The sequence below is a fragment of the Protomyctophum bolini genome, assembly GCF_963924005.1.
Source record: "Protomyctophum bolini genome assembly, chromosome: 5".
In the NCBI taxonomy this organism is placed as follows: domain Eukaryota; kingdom Metazoa; phylum Chordata; class Actinopteri; order Myctophiformes; family Myctophidae; genus Protomyctophum; species Protomyctophum bolini.
The window spans coordinates 2,118,162-2,135,328 of record NC_137866.1 but is presented as its reverse complement, the minus strand read 5'-3'; the positions used below and the strand labels follow the sequence as shown (position 1 = coordinate 2,135,328).

General features: G+C 48.7%; 1 protein-coding gene across 1 annotated transcript; it reads left to right on the top strand.

Annotated features, from left to right (window-relative positions):
- Positions 1 to 1,808: 1,808 nt before the first annotated feature.
- snphb (syntaphilin b) lies at positions 1,809 to 14,910 on the top strand (the record flags this gene model as incomplete). The annotated part of the gene is made up of 7 exons (XM_080764516.1): positions 1,809 to 1,858; positions 9,069 to 9,185; positions 10,689 to 10,799; positions 11,391 to 11,540; positions 12,615 to 13,917; positions 13,999 to 14,350; positions 14,435 to 14,910. 7 exons carry the CDS (start codon positions 1,809 to 1,811, stop codon positions 14,908 to 14,910), a joined length of 2,559 nt encoding a protein of 852 aa, XP_080620642.1.
- Positions 14,911 to 17,167: the final 2,257 nt, after the last annotated feature.

Here is a 17,167-nt window from a genome sequence, read left to right as displayed (position 1 = left end):
GCTTGAAAACCAAAGCTGCAACCATTCATGATTATTTTAGGTGTATACATTGTTTATGCTGTGTTCCCTACTGTATGTAATGTAAATGTATTCCACTGTTTGACTGACTGTCTGTTTTTCCGTTTTGTGTTTCCTGTGAGGACTGCGGATGAAAATTATAGCAACTGTGCTACAGTATATCCGGTGTATTTACGTCCATGTGACGTCCATTAACATGCATTGTCCTGTCCAAATAAACAAATACAGTAACATCCACGTCCTGTCCAAATAAACAAATACAGTAACATCCACGGCAGTCAGCTCAACACCGTGCACGGCACGGCACGCTGCCTGCATGCTGAGACATCCACACGCCCAGCCCACTGACACAGCACTCCATCCACACGCCTCCATCCACACGCCTCCATCCACACGCCTCCATCCACACGCCTCCATCCACACGCCTCCATCCACACGCCCAGCCCACTCACACAGCACTCCATCCACACGCCTCCATCCACACGCCTCCATCCACACGCCCAGCCCACTGACACAGCACTCCATCCACACGCCTCCATCCACACGCCTCCATCCACACGCCCAGCCCACTGACACAGCACTGCATCCACACGCCTCCATCCACACGCCTCCACCCACACGCCTCCATCCACACGCCCAGCCCACTGACACAGCACTCCAAAGGCAGCCAAACTCTTGACGCTGTGTCTGTGTGTGCACCCGTTTATTGCAGTGGGATGTGTATATAGATCTGCAGTTCTGCACACTTGCGTCCTCTACAGAATGCTCTACAGAATGCCAGAATGTCTACAGAAAGATACATCCTAAGATGCACTGCAGATTGGACCCTGACAAAGGCTGAAACTGTATACGTACATTTTGACTGAGTTTGTTTTAGTATTTTTTATTAAAACACCCAAATAGTGATTGTGATGATTATTGATGATTATTCGGTTTTTTTGGAAAGCCATTTTTTTCTTGTCTATTTTAATTAACTAAAATGTTTTGTCAATTCAAATAGTTGTTAATCCGTTTCGTTTAAGCATTATGTTATACTGTAGCTAATTAAACATAGCAGATCTACTGCACGCTCTTTAACTAAAATCTTTGCTTCTGGGGGGGGGGGGGGTCCCTGAAACAACATATTTTCTGATGGGGTTCGGAGGCCAAATACACAAAATTCCGGGGGTTCTTATGAAAAAGTTTGAGCACCAACTGACATAGAATCATAAAACAGAATCATGAAACACGGGACATAATGTTAAGACTGTCCATTGTGCCAATAGATGGTGTGGGCTCACATGAGATTGCCTTGATGTTAAGAGTGGCATTAGGAGGTGTATTTCAACTAGGGTATGATGTCAATTTTGGGACACCTCCTCAGTAGTGTGCCTTTGAATCAGCGGGTGTGTTTCGGCCTTCCAACACTATATACACCCTCATCAAAGGTGGCCAGCTAAAGGGTGATCAAGCCTTAGCTTGTGTCCCATCATGCCCCAATCATTGAGATTTGCCTCCCACGGGACTATGCAAGGCAGGGGAGTCCTCTTCCCTGAGCCAGCCATACAGCTGACCGCATACCTCATATGCCCTCATGTTTGAGGGGTTTGACTGGAGTTCACCTTGCGCATAAATATACTGACTGAATGACTGATAATTTATTGTGTCTGTTGACCTCAGGCTGGGCTGTCGTTGAGGAGCTGAAGCCACAGACTGTGACAGAGAGGAGGAGGACGAGGAGGAAGGAGGAGGAAGGCAGGACGTCAGAGCATATAAACGTCTGTCTGTCCGTCCGTCTGTCTGCTGGCCCCATGTCTGCCCCTGCTCCAGCTAACCGGAGGTCTGCGTCGGCCTCACGCAGGTAGTTTTTGCGATATTTCTGCACTGCCAAAATGCTAATGGTAATAATAATCTTTATTCTCCCGAAGGATATGTGTGTCTTCACAATCTGTTCAACACCCACATCAAAATCAACACAGAGCACATAACGCCAAGACGATACAAAAACATGAGGTCCCCACTGTGTACAGAACCATCCTATCATCGGCGGGGCAGTTTGTTTAATGCCGCGATGGCCGAGGGGACAAAACTCCTACTAAAACAGATCCTTTTTCTATATGGCAAGGTTCTGTATATCTTCAGTGATGCTTGTGGGAACTCGACTTCGTCTGTCTCGTTCCTGACCGCATCTCTGTCGTGGCAATAATCACGTTAACCCACACCCTCTCGTGTAATATTGCTTAATTATCTTACTCTGACCTTTTCTCCCTCATTCTCTCTCTCTCTCTCTCTCTCTCTCTCATTCTCTCTCTATCTCTCTCTCCCTCGCTAACCCCACCCTTCCTCTCCCTCTGCAGTGGAAATTGTATCAGCATTTTATAAGGCAGTGCCTCTTCTTTATTCTTCACAGATTCAATTAAAAGTAACCTATAAGTAGTAGTAGTACTAGTTGGCCTATAATATTGAGGTTGTACAGCCCTCATAACCCGCCAGCTACATGTTTCTCAGTTCTTTCCTTAAGTGTAAGTCAAGTCAGCAAGCCAAATGTAACGGGGTCATATTTACATCAGGGCTGGACTGGGACAAAAATTCGGCCCGGGCATTTTCGCATGAATTTGGCCCAGACCGGCCCACCACAACCAGCGCGCAGATAGCAGAAACTCTACCGCCCCGCTCCGTCGCGGCACACACAAACAAAAAAACAAGCCCAAATAATACCACCACTTTTACAGAACAACATAAATGATACATAAACCAACAGACAACTAACTAACACAACCCTTTTGTAGAGGGTTTATCTGTCACTCACTGATAACAGGTACAGTGACATTATCATGATGGCAGGATGGCAGCACGCCCCGGACCTTTCCTGGTGGCCTGCCGCCTATTGGCCTGCCTGCATGTCAATTATTATTATTTTTTTTTAATGGTGGCCAGTCCAGCCCTGATTTACATATTTACTAAGTACTTAGTCCATGTTTGCTAAATAATCTAAGCAAATCAACTTCAAGGTGTTTTTAAAAGGGCTTTAAACAGCCATTACATGAGGTATAGATCTACAAAAACAACAACAGGGAAACTACTGTTGCAGGATTTCCTCTGTGATTCCATCATGCACGGTGGCATGTGGTCTTTCCGGGCTGTATTTTGTGTGTCTTAAGTACCAGGTCTTATTACCTAACTTGAGTAAACAAAAGACTTGGAGGCGTGAGTGGCCAAAGAGCATTGATCACAACTCCAGGTCTTTAGTTTACTCAAGTTAGGGAATAAGACCTGGTACTTAAGACACGCAGAATACAGCCCTCCATCTCCTTCCTCAGATTCAACCCTCTCAAGGCGTTGCAGCCCGAACGCCGTTTGCAGCAAATGCTGGCGTCCTCCTCCTCCGCACCCATCCCTGTGCCCACCGCGGCATCTGGGACCCTCCCTGTGCCCACCGGGGCATCTGGGACCATCCTGGTGCCCACGGCGGCATCCGGGACTATCCCTGTGCCCACTGGGGCATTGGGGAGGATGCAGGCTGCATCCCCCGCAGCCATGGAAAACTCCACGGCCGTTCTCCCAGCGTGAGACACAACTTCTCCCAGAGAGCAGCATGATGCAACCGTTACGTAGCTGTAGCTCCAGCATGAACTAATGCAAGACCCACCATGGAGACGCACAGCAGCAACATTTAAAGGAGAATTCCATGCTAGAAGGCTTTCTTACCTTTATGTGTGGTTGTTACGTCCCCGCCAAAGAGGTCCAGGTGTTATTTTGTGCAAAAACTCATTATTGGTCATTTCCCCTACCATAAGCCCTCAATGGGGCCTCCTCTCTTCATAATGTAAATAGTATCCCAAGCGGCACACTTTACTTTTATTTTCTAGGGAAATAAGCGAATTAGCACAAAAACCCAACGCCCCATTGAGGGCTTATATTAGGGGACATAGCCAATGATGAGTTTTTGCACAAAATAACACCTCTTTTGTGGGGAAATACAAACAAAGGTAAGAAAGCCTACTAGTCCGAAATTCTCCTTTAATGCTTATTGCATGGGAGGGAAGGCCAGGACTCATACGTTGTGACATGCTGCCTTATCCACAGGGACCAATCGGAACTCATCCATCACTTATTTAACTCAAATTTGTGAACTGTGCTGTTCCTGTTGGTCTCCCCAATATCAGTCAGAAATGCTGTTCTCACCACAAGCCAGAGGCAAAACTGCGACTAGTCACAACATCCTGCATGTGTCACAAATTCACAATGTAAACATCTTGAAGTACAGCTAGGGGTTCCGTCATCTCCCTATAGCCACCTCCTACCTGCCAGCTAGCTAGCTACTACAGAAGGCTCTGTTGGGGCTGTGACAGACTAGTCACTACCCAGGGCAAGGAAGGACTAAAGCTTCCTTAAGTTTGTAGAATCATTCCTTCATGTGCAGGGAATTATACACAATAATATCACATTACATAGGAGAGGCGATCTCTCCACTGTCCGGACAGTGTTTGTGGAGATGACTGATTTAACCTGTTGTGCCTTTGATCAAGTCCATGATGCACAACAGGTGCGCAGCCACGCCCAGCGATCAGTCCAGTTCTAGTTTGACTCAGGCCAGGTGGTGTGACTGCTTGAATCAGTCATCCTCCCTCTCACAGGGGCAATTTGGTAACACCATCTGGGCTTTGTGATTATCGGCGACATGCACTACAGTGCAGAGGCACCTCTATGATCGTTCAGTAACATGTCATTGGTTCGACCTCCCGTTAGATCGACCATTACTGACCCATATCTCTAGCTCTAACCCAAACATAACCGCAAGCACGGGAGCAACGCATCCCTCACCAACCTTAATCCGGTCGAACTAACGGGAGGTCGAACCTTAAGGGCAGCCCCCGATTGTTCTGTGGATGTTTTTTAGAACACAATTACTTACGTAAAGCTCCACCAGTGATTTGAACGCCTAGAACGAGTTGAAGTGTATATAACTAGCTCCACAATAAACTGCTGGTGAGACATGGTCAATGTCAATCTGACCAAACTAACATAAACTAATTCAGATTAAGGTCTTTGAATTTTACATGCAATTCACAGCAGAAAGTTAGACTTAATTGTGTCTTGTGTTATTTTCTGCTGTGTGAGAAAAGTGTGTCTCTCTCTCAATGGAAAAGTATACAGCCCTGCATCTTTAGACACTAGTTAAAGGAGTATTAAGGTGGTTGCACATGCACTGGACGCGTTTTTGGAAAACCGATGGCGAAACGCTGCAAAAAATTCGAAAAAACGCAGCCAGTGTGCAGAGGACCTTTACCGTAGACTTGTCTTCCACCCACTTTCACATTGCATTTAACACTGCATCCCTGTGTGGAATATTACCCCCAGCTGTCACCACCTGCTTCACCAAACACCACACCACAGCACTGTTGTCATGATCTGTCACTCACGACTCGAGTTGGCTTTGTACGACGCTTAAAAGGTCTTTAAATAAAAAACGTTTTGAAATGTCTATGAGGGAAAATGCATTGGGAATTATTACCTGGGCCTGGCGTCGTCATGAAAGGGGGTGGGACTGGGCCTGGCGTCGTCATGAAAGGGGGCGGGACTGGGCCTGGCGTCGTAATGAGAAAGAAATAAAGGAAAGGTACTATGTTTACCCAGGGTAACTGGACTAAGGAAAGGAAAGGTACTATGATTGCCCAGGGTAACTGGACTAAGGAAAGGAAAGGTACTATGTTTACCCAGGGTAACTGGACTAAGGAAAGGAAAGGTACTATGTTTACCCAGGGTAACTGGACTAAGGAAAGGAAAGGTACTATGTTTACCCAGGGTAACTGGACTAAAGGTACTATGTTTACCCAGGGTAACTGGACTAAGGAAAGGAAAGGTACTATGTTTACCCAGGGTAACTGGACTAAAGGTACTATGTTTACCCAGGGTAACTGGACTAAGCTCAAGAACTTGTTTACAGCCAGGCCCTGCTCATAGAACATTTCATGGTAGAGGTTCAATGCCTTGTCCATTAAGGGCACTTCAGCGGTGGTAATTTTAACGTGCCGGTCCGGGGATACGAACTAGCAACTTTCCGCTTTTCTCTGCTTGTTTCAGCGCTTATGGTGGTTTTGTCTTGCTTTGTTTTGTTTGTTTTTTACAAACACAACGCTCCAAAACTTACCTCACTGACATCCGCTCCCCTTCTGGCTGTCCACGCTGACCCTGCTTCGTCCCCGACTCCCTGCCTCACACCTCGGAGGCTGCAGTGACTGGGCAACACAATCACACTATTTAAATTACTGAGTCATACAACAGTGTTAAATGCAGCAAAAACAATAGCCTGAACCTATACAGGCTCAAAATGGTTCTAAACCTATAATTGGTGGTTATGTTTTATCACCACAGGAACATTTCTTGATAGTTGAAGTTGCCCATCACAGAACCCCTTCCCTATCTGATTGATAAATGAGAAATTGTACTACAGTAAGCTGTGCTATTGAGTTAATTCACTGATTTTAGATAAAACTGTATCCTATGATTTTCCCATTTCTTTTCTACATTCATACTTATAGCATATCTATGTACAGTTTCTATAGCATTGTGTCATCTCTGAGGTCTTAATGTTATGGTGGAAAGCACATGGTTCCCATTGTGAGCTGACACGGTATATATCCGGAGAACTCGCCAGTTTACCAACTCGCCGCGATTTAGTGCATTTTAGTTTTTTACTATGTTATGGCTGGCTCTGACTCTGAGGCCATAACGGAAAAGGGGAAACCACACCGGAGGACAATCTGGCAGGGAAACATGCTGCCCAAAACGTATACACTGACACGAAACAAGACAGGAACGCCCCAAAACGTCACATCCGGGACATTTACCCTGGGCAGAGTTTCTATGGCTGCCAATGCAACTTTTTCCAATCCTTAATCACATACGGACAAACATCTATGCCGATAATATCTAACCTGCGGAGGTAACGTGCCTTGTCTACGGGCAACAGATCTTTCAACCTATGTCATTGCAAATACGTTTGATAATCGCTACTCTGCGCAATATTGTTTTGAAAATGTCGTAAATTGCATTGCAGTGAACGAGAGCAAATCACAACTTACCCTGGGGGTGGTGACTCCGCCCTGAATACGCGTTGTCGTGTCAGTGTATAACCAAAACAAACAAATTAACAAGGTTTCTCTCCTCCGGCCGCCCCTCTGCAGCCTGTGGAGAAAAGCAGACCTGAAGTGCTGTGAGAGAAGGTCTCTTAAATAGTGTTTTGGGAGGACACTGGCCAGGTGTCTCCCCTTCCACTCATCATCTCTGGCTCCGCCCTCCAATCCAGCACTGCAATGGACTTGTTAAAGGCACAGCCACACACACACACACACACACACACACACACACACACACACACACACACACACAGGCAGAACCCCATCGTAGACTAAAGGCCACAGGGGGCCGTCACAACTATCATTGGTATTCACATACTCACCTTGTTATCATCATCATGCGTCACGCCTCAAGACTTACCTTTATTCCTTGGCTTTTCCAAGCACAGTATGAGATGTTTCGATGTTTAATGTGACACTGTGCATGTTGTTCGTGGTTGTTTTTGTGGTTTTTAAATGAAGTTGTGTTTTTTAATGTTTTACTGTAAAGCACTTTGGTACAACGTTGTTGTTTTAAAATGTGCTATATAAATAAAGATGGTATGGTATGGTATGGTATCATCATCTCAAATTATTCTGTGCAATTAAATGATCCGCTGACCATTTAATTGCACAGAATAATTTGATCACTTTGGATTAATGAACAATAACGTCTGTGAGGTTTGACTGTATTCAATTCAATTCAAAGGGATTTATATTGGCATGAGAAAACATACGTTTACATTGTTATGTAAAGACTATACTACACTACACTGATGAAGACAGCATGTTAGCATAGCGACGAAGACACGGATGAAGAGTCTTCGCTGCGGCGAACTTAGTAAACTGGCGAGATCTCCGGTGTCCGCTGGCATCGTACGATGCAACGCCACTAGAACTAGACAGAACGTTTATTTATTTTCAGCTCGGGCGCTTTGACAAAACAACAACAACACATTAGATATTGATATTGTCGATAATGTCGGGTGGAAAACTGGACCCAGATTCTTGTTAATGGATGATCAATATAATGTGTAAAACAAACTGCCCGACAGTGACGGTGTAGCCAAGCACTGGTATAAAATATATATGGGCTACACTGCTACAGTACAGCCGATACTGTGGTTGTATATTAACACAGTGTAAAAGGCTTACATTGATTTTGTTTCACATGAATCAGTGCAGAATGTATCGCAGTATCGCAAATCAATGTTGCCATAGTGTCTGATTACGGGTGATATGTGTAATAATAATACAGATTATTACTCAGGTTGTAGCAGATATGTTGCCGGTCGAGTTTAACAAATAATCATATATTCCAATTTTTTTGGAAAACAGCCAGCTTCAGCTTATGAACCAGAAAACGACCACATATATAGCGGCCCCAGCCCAACCATGTACAGAGGTGGTTCCCAAACCTTTTCATGTGAAGGACCCCCAGAATTGACACTAATTAGCCCCGTGGACCCCCATTTGAAGAGATATGCCAGGGACCCTCATAAGAGAAGATTTTTATGGCTTCTAGCAGTGATTCTCGACCCGGTTAATTTCAAGGACCTGGACCCCCCAGTTTGACATGCATATTAGGCTACGGACCCCCAATTTAATGGCATTTCTATCTCTGGGACCCCGATTTATATTGTAAAATCAATGTTAATTTAACTCTGAGAGGGTCCATCATTTAATCGCACAAAATAATTGGATCACTTTGGAAATCAACTCTAACATCTGTGAAGTTTTGACTATACTACACTGATGACGACAGCACGTTAGCATAACGACAAAGACACTGATGAAGAATTCTCGCCTTTGCGGCGACTTTTTGGTAAACTGGCGAGTTCTCCGGTATCCCCCCCCGTCACGCACACGCCGTGTCGGCCAGCTGGTGCAGCCAGACAAGCCACGTCCTGTGATGTAACATCCTGTGTTATTGTTTTGTTGCCCGGTTGCCAGGTTTGACTACTGCAGGTTCATAGAACTAGACTACGTTCCCATGGAGACGGGCTGTATGGTTTCCATGAGGCCGACTAAGAGCTACGCGGCGACCAAGTCTCCGACTAAAAGCTACGCGTCGTCCAACAAGTCTCCGACTAAAGGCTACGCGTCGTCCAACAAGTCTCCGACTAAAGGCTACGCCTCCACCAGGTCGCCGGAGAGGCACATCAGTCGCTCGACGTCTCACTCTCCCTCGACCCCTTCTCGCTCTCGGTCTGTCGGCACAGAATTCCTTTTATATAATATGTGACCAAATGTGACTGAGAGACTGCCATTGGATTTGATTGCAGGGAAGCATAGCTTCAAATTGACATATTGGTTGTTCAGTTTGACCCACCAGCTTTGTAGATATGGCTTATAGAGTAATGTCTTGCAGAGAAACAGCGAGTTGAGAAAAGAGGCTTGAAAAGGTTCACTTCTGTGGTCTCTAACATTACACCTATAGCTACATGTTTAAGCATTTATTTCATATTTACATGTCTTCTGTGGTCTCTAACATTACACCTATAGCTACATGTTTAAGCATTTATTTAATATTTACATGTCTTCTGTAGTCTCTAACATTTACACCTATAGCTACATGTTTAAGCATTTATTTCATATTGACATGTCTTCTGTGGTCTCTAACATTACACCTATAGCTACATGTTTAAGCATTTATTTCATATTGACATGTCTTCTGTGGTCTCTAACATTACACCTAGCTACATGTTTAAGCATTTACTTAATATTTACATGTCTTCTGTAGTCTCTAACATTTACACCTAGCTACATGTTTAAGCATTTATTTCATATTTACAGTCATATTTATGTCAATTTCAGCTCTGACACTTTTTTCAGACATGCTCTAGTATGTGAAGAGTCTGCCTGCAGCTATTAACTCATTTTGAAAAATGCGCGATGGCAGTCTCTCAGTCAAATCTGGTCACATATATATCACTCATTTTGTTCTCCCTGTTTGACGTTGAGTCCCTAAAAGCATGCAGGGTTTGGTCTGAATGCTGAGACCCTTTGAGCCTCCATAAGTCCTTGTGAACCTTCACTTCACCACCATTAAATGTTCCATGACTAATACTGTGTTTTGTTGTTGGATGATGTCTGGATGGACATGGGATACATTATTTTTGATTGATGTAAACTATTAGTTTTCTTTGCTATATGAACAAATGCAAGTTATCTTTATTTTATTTTTCTCTTTCCTGCGGCACTATTTTCACAGCATTCACGTCATAATCTTGTGTTGATGTTTGTTTCATCCTCGCTGAGCGCATGGCCCCCTTTCAGAATTCCCTTTTGTATAGATATTAGATTGATAGAGTGTCCCTAAAGGCAGAACTGTGTCCGTTTGGATTCTGAACACTCTCTCTGCGGAGTGCCACTCTGTGCTTTGTTTGTCTATGTCTACGTGTGTCTTTCTATGTTCTGGTGGCATGCTAGTGGACCGGACCGACTGTACCCTTTGTCCATGCTACTGCACTGTACTGTACTGTACTGTATTACTGCCATGTAATGTAATGTCTCCTTGTTTGCTGAGACAGTCATGATGAATCTTTTGCTCCTCCTACTTTGGCTACACAGGCGTTCAGCAGCCGCGGCGCTCGGTAGCAGAGACCCCACTGGAAACACCTCTCTGAGCAGCAGCAGCAACTCGGGATCCTGCAAGGGCAGCGAATGTAGCCCGACCAAGGGGTAAGAATGTAGCACCACCAAGGGGTTAGAATGTAGTCCCACCAAGGGGTAAGACTATAGCGCCACCAAGGGGTAAGAATATAGATCAACGAACCGGTGGGCCGTGAACAGGGGTCATCAATATGTCCGTACATGGACAAAAATGTGTCCATGGCAAAGACCAGGTCTTATCAGTGGCAAATGTTTGATTTAATGATTTTACTCACTATTATATAATGTTCCTATATTTTGACCATCACATCAAATTACTGGATGTCAAATTAAGTCTTTAAGTCAGATCGTGTATACAAACATTAGAACACTCTCAGAGTTACACAGACCTGTTATGATCATTCAGGGCTATAGCTCTTTGTGTTTCTGGTGATGTTACTGAACATGGGTGCCCAGACCTTTTTGACTTGAGAGCTACTTTCAAAATGACAAAAGAACCGACAAAATATTATCTCATTGCTGAAAGTAACATGAACATGAAAGTTTTCACGTTCCACTGAATGGCTCACAATGAAACCATGAATAACCCTAACCCTACAACATGTCTGTCTGTCCGTCTGTCTGTCTGTCTGTCCGTCTGTCTGTCTGTCTGTCCTCCAGACGGCACCAGAAGTACACGTCGTGCACAGACAACCATGGCATCCGGCCCCCGCCCCCAGAGCAGTACCTCACCCCCCTGCAGCAGAAGGAGGTGTGCATACGACACCTCAGGGCCCGGCTGAAGGACACCGTGGACAGACTGCAGGACAGGTGAGGTCATTACAGGCTCTGATGTCACACAGACTGCAGGACAGGTGAGGTCATTACAGTCTCTGATGTCACACAGACTGCAGGACAGGTGAGGTCATCACAGTCTCTCTGACCTCACACAGACTGCAGGACAGGTGAGGTCATTACAGGCTCTCTGACCTCACACAGACTGCAGGACAGGTGAGGTCATTACAGGCTCTGATGTCACACAGACTGCAGGACAGGTGGGTTAATTAGAGTGTCTCTGACCTCACACAGACTGCAGGACAGGTGAGGTCATTACAGTCTCTGATGTCACACAGACTGCAGGACAGGTGAGTTAATCACAGGCTCTCTGACCTCACACAGACTGTAGGACAGGTGAGGTCATTACAGTCTCTCTGACCTCACACACACTGCACACTGCAAGACAGGTGGGTTAATTAGAGTCTCTGACCTCACACACACTGCAGGACAGGTGGGTTAATTAGAGTCTCTCTGACCTCACACAGACTGCAAGACAGGTGAACTACAGGCTCTCCGACATCGCTACTTCCGGTTCACGCAGGTCGAATTTCATCTCCTTCAAAATAACACACTTGGTCCGAAATCTCTGGCAAGGGAGGCGATTTATCGCTGGAGTAAATGGTGGCATGATGTAAAATGTTCATTGGCATTGACATGGAATTGTGACCTGGTTTATTTATACAAACTCTAGACACGGAGAGGTGAAACCGTTATCAATATTTACGTGGTCAGTAAAGAATAGATGTTGGCATAAACTCATGATTTGATCTCACACTTCTTTTACACTGTTTCTTGCCATTTTTTGGCAGTAGCAGCATGTTGATATTTGTAAATATTACACTTTATACATGTCTGACATCCGGAGATAAAAATGAACTGAAACACACTCAACCTCTCTCTATCCTTCCTCCCTAAGTGCCGCTTTCGACACAATAGACCATGCCATACTTATTAATAGGCTTGAGGAATGGGTAGGTATACGGGGGACTGCTTTACAGTGGTTTGCCTCTTACCTGTCCAATATCTAATCTATTTATTCGTGTGTCCCCCCCCCCCCTCCCCTCCCAGGGACACGGAGATCGGCGAGCTGCGCGGCCAGCTGACCCGGATGCAGGAGGACTGGGTGGAGGAGGAGTGCCACCGCGTGGAGGCCCAGCTGGCGCTGAAGGAGGCGCGGCGGGAGATCCAGCAGCTGAAGAACGCCGTGGACACGGTGCGCAGCAGCCTGATGAGCGAGGGGGCGGGGCCGGGGGGCGGGCTGAGCGCCGACGAGGGCGTCCAGAAGTACTTCCAGGACATCAACGTCCAGAACCACAAGCTGGAGAACCTGCTGCTCAGCATGGAGCTGCACGCCCAGACCGGCCTGGCCAAGGACGGCTTCGGGGAGGCCGGCGGCGTTGGCGGTCCGCCGCCGCCGGGCTTTGGGCGCCTGCGGGGGGGCGGCTCGGCGCCCGCCTCCGTGTCGGGGGAGAGCCCGTCGGGGGCGACGCCGTCAAGGCCGGCGTTCGGCGGGCGGGCGGGGTCGTGCTCCTGCGACTGCTCGCCGGCGCGCTCGCTCACTCGGAGCTCCACCTACACCAAGCTGAGCGACCAGGCGCTGGCGGACATCGGCGTCCCCCACGGCGGCGGCCTGTCGGGCGGCGACAGCGGCACCACGCAGGACAGCGGCTTCGTGTGCTGCGGCGGCGGCGGCGGCGGCGGCGGCTTCGTGCCCAGCCGCGCCGACCTGCTGCTGGAGGCCGCCTTCCTGTCCGAGGAGACGGCCAACCTGCTCAGCTGCTGCGGCGTCCAGACGCTGCCCCTCAGCCGCGGCTACGGCGCCCAGACGCTGCCCCACTCGCTGCCCGGCTCGCTGAGCCACTCCCACACCTACTCCCACACGTTGCCTCACGCCGCGCGGCCCGGCGGTCACAACAACCCCTCCTCCCACACCTCTCTGCCCCACTCCTCCACCTACGAGACGCTGGGCGCCACCACCACGGCCCCGTTCCACTGCTGCCCCCTGCAGGGCGGAGGAGGAGGAGGAGGGGTGGCGGGCAGCGCCAGCCACCCGTGCCTCTCCCACCACCACCTCTACCTGCACCACCTGCGGGAGACGGGCATCCAGACGGAGAGCGTCCCCGCCCCATCGGACCTGGACACCATCGCAGAGCAGCGCACCTTCCGCTCGCAGGCGTGCAGCCCCACCTCCACCTGGCTGTCCGACGAGGGGGAGGAGGAGCTGGACTCCATCACCACCACCACCACCACCGGCTCCACCTGCACGGCTACCGTCAGGTCCACCGCCACGGAGCCCCTCCCCGTCTCCAAGAGGCCCCGGCAGGCCTCGGCCTCCATGCCGCGCTCGGCCACCATGTCGGGCTCCATGGAGGCTCCGTCGCGTCGCGGCGGGAGGAAGGGGGGTGGAGGAGGGGAGGAGGAGGAGGGGGAGGAGGAGTGGGAGGACGAGGAGGAGGAGGAGGAGATGGAGGAGAAACAGGAAAGCGAGGAGCGAGAGAAGGACGACGTGGAGTGGCAACGAGGCATGTCGGACGCGGGGTCCGCGGCGGAGGGGCTGTCGGAGATCTCCGAGAACATGGAGGACGTCTGTTCGGAGACGGCCGACCGAGAACAGGAGCAGGTGGACCGGCCCGCGGGAGGCATGGGAGGGGACAGTGAGGAGGACGGAGAGCAGGAAACGGCTCCGGGGGAACCGCAGGGGGAGACGACAGCAGGCGGCGGGCAGCAGGGCGAGCTTGAGGCGAGCGAACGCACGACAGAAGAAGAAGAAGAAAGGCAGGCAGAGATTAAGCCGGAGGATCCGAGCGAGGAGGGAGGAAGGGAGGGAGGAGGAAGGAAGGAGGAAGGGAGAGAGGGAGGAAGGCACCGACAGGCGTCTGCGAGAACAGAAACACCAGAGTCGTCCAAAGCGACCAGTCCGGGTTCATCGTCGGCCGGCGTGGAGCAGCCTCACACCTCCCAGCCGAGGAGATCCGCCTCCCACGAAGACATGGCCGCCGGCGGCGTGGGCACATCGGTGGACGAGGACGAGGACGACACTAACGAGGAGGCGGTCGTCGTCGGAAGAAGAGGAGGAGGAGGAGGAGGAGTGGCCTCGGAAGACGGAGGAGACGGAGACGCCGGTCCCGTGGAGAGGAGCTACTGGAGCCGCCACTTCCTGGTGGACCTGCTGGCCGTGGCGGTCCCCGTGGTGCCCACGGTGGCGTGGCTGTGCCGCGGCCCGGTGCGCGCCGGGCAGCCCATGTACCACATCGGCTCGCTGCTGCGCGGCTGCTGCACGGTGGCGCTGTGCTCGCTGCGCCGGGGCGGCGGGCTGAGGCACTATCCCGCCGGCGGGGGGGACCTGGGAGGAACCAATATATGAAGCAAGCGCTGCTATTATATATCCCTGTGTCAGAGAGTACACACAGACAGTCTGTGGCGCTTCAGTCAATAATACGACCGTTTAGCCTCTTGCTAAGCATTGTGGATGTAAAGCGACAAGATGCAAGACTCTCCTCTCTGTCTCTTTGAGCAATGGGAGAGCATTCCCTTTCCTCTCCTCTCTGTCTCTTTGAGCAATGGGAGAGCATTCCCTTTTCCTCTCCTCTCTGTCTCTTTGAGCAATGGGAGAGCATTCCCTTTCCTCTCCTCTCTGTCTCTTTGAGCAATGGGAGAGCATTCCCCTTTCCTCTCCTCTCTGTCTCTTTGAGCAATGGGAGAGCATCCCCTTTCCTCTCCTCTCTGTCTCTTTGAGCAATGGGAGAGCATCCCCTTTCCTCTCCTCTCTGTCTCTTGAGCAATGGGAGAGCATTTCCTTTTCCTCTCCTCTCTGTCTCTCGCTGTGGAATATATAAGATTGCAAATGCTTTGTAGCTGCTGAGGGCAACCCCAAGAAACAGGACCTGGCAACCCCAAGAACAGGACCTGGCAACCCAAAAGAACAGGACCTGGCAACCCACAAGAACAGGACCTGGCAACCCACAAGAACGTGTGCATCGTTGACAGTTTAAAGTTTGACGCCTCGCTTTAGCTTATTAAGCCTTGAGTTCCGAAATGGAGTTAACAGCACTGGTTAACCCTTTCCCTCCCTCCACCCTGGGCCTGAATCCCCCCCCAACTTGGTTTCCTTCGTCTGAACTGAAGCATAGACCCAAAGTCTGCCCGAGAAATTGACTTTGATGATTCAGCAAAATGTAAAAGGATTTAAAATGAATGAAAGGCTAAACATGAGCGACCTGACCTGAATAAACTCTCTATAGCTTGTGTGTTCAACACCGATTGTTATATAATCGAGTGCATAGGTTTTACTTTATCTATGTTGGGCTAATTTATGTGTGACTCTGGCTCGGTTTCGATAAGTGCTACAATTATTGTGTGTGTGCGTGTGTGTGTGTGTATGTGCACTTGTGTGTGTGTGTGTGTGTGTGTGTGTGTGTGTGTGTGTGTGTGTGTGTGTGTGTGTGTGTGTGTGTGTGTGTGTGTGTGAGATGTCTCATGAGTAGCCCAAACAGCTGGATGTCGTGGCCATAGGGCAGATGTGTGTATATCTGTGTGTGTGTGTGTGTGTATATATGTGTGTGTGTGTGTGTGTGTGTGTGTGTGTGTTGTCTCATGAGTAGCCCAAACAGCTGGATGTCGTGGCCATAGGGCAGATGTGTGTGTATATATGTGTGTGTGTGTGTGTGTTGTCTCATGAGTAGCCCAAACAGCTGGATGTCGTGGCCATAGGGCAGATGTGTGTATATCTGTGTGTGTGTGTGTGTGTGTGTGTGTGTGATGTCTCATGAGTAGCCCAAACAGCTGGATGTCGTGGCCATAGGGCAGATGTGTGTATATCTGTGTGTGTGTGTGTGTGTGTGTGTGTGTGATGTCTCATGAGTAGCCCAAACAGCTGGATGTCGTGGCCATAGGGCAGATGTGTGTATATCTGTGTGTGTGTGTGTGTGTGTGTGTGTGTATATCTGTGTGTGTGTGTGTGTGTGTGTGTGTGTGTGTGTTGTCTCATGAGTAGCCCAAACAGCTGGATGTCGTGGCCATAGGGCAGATGTGTGTATATCTGTGTGTGTGTGTGTGTGTGTGTGTGTGTGTATATCTGTGTGTGTGTGTGTGTGTGTGTGTGTGTGTGTTGTCTCATGAGTAGCCCAAACAGCTGGATGTCGTGGCCATAGGGCAGATGTGTGTATATATGTGTGTGTGTGTGTGTGTGTGTGTGTGTGTGTGTGTGTGTGTGTGTGTGTTGTCTCATGAGTAGCCCAAACAGCTGGATGTCGTGGCCATAGGGCAGATGTGTGTATATCTGTGTGTGTGTGTGTGTGTGTGTGTGTATATATGTGTGTGTGTGTGTGTGTGTGTGTGTGTGTGTTGTCTCATGAGTAGCCCAAACAGCTGGATGTCGTGGCCATAGGGCAGATGTGTGTATATCTGTGCAGTGGAGGACATTTTAAACTCACGCTAATCTTAGTATCCCTATTCTGGGTATAATGTCACAATAGGCTAACATTCTGCAAACTATAGCAGATCTACAAGTTCACAACTCGTTGCAAAGACGTTTAGGGTGTAAGACAGTGGTGAATATGCTTGAGTGACATGTAGGCCCCCTAAAACACCCTAAAACAGAATTCACATATGTAGTATATGTT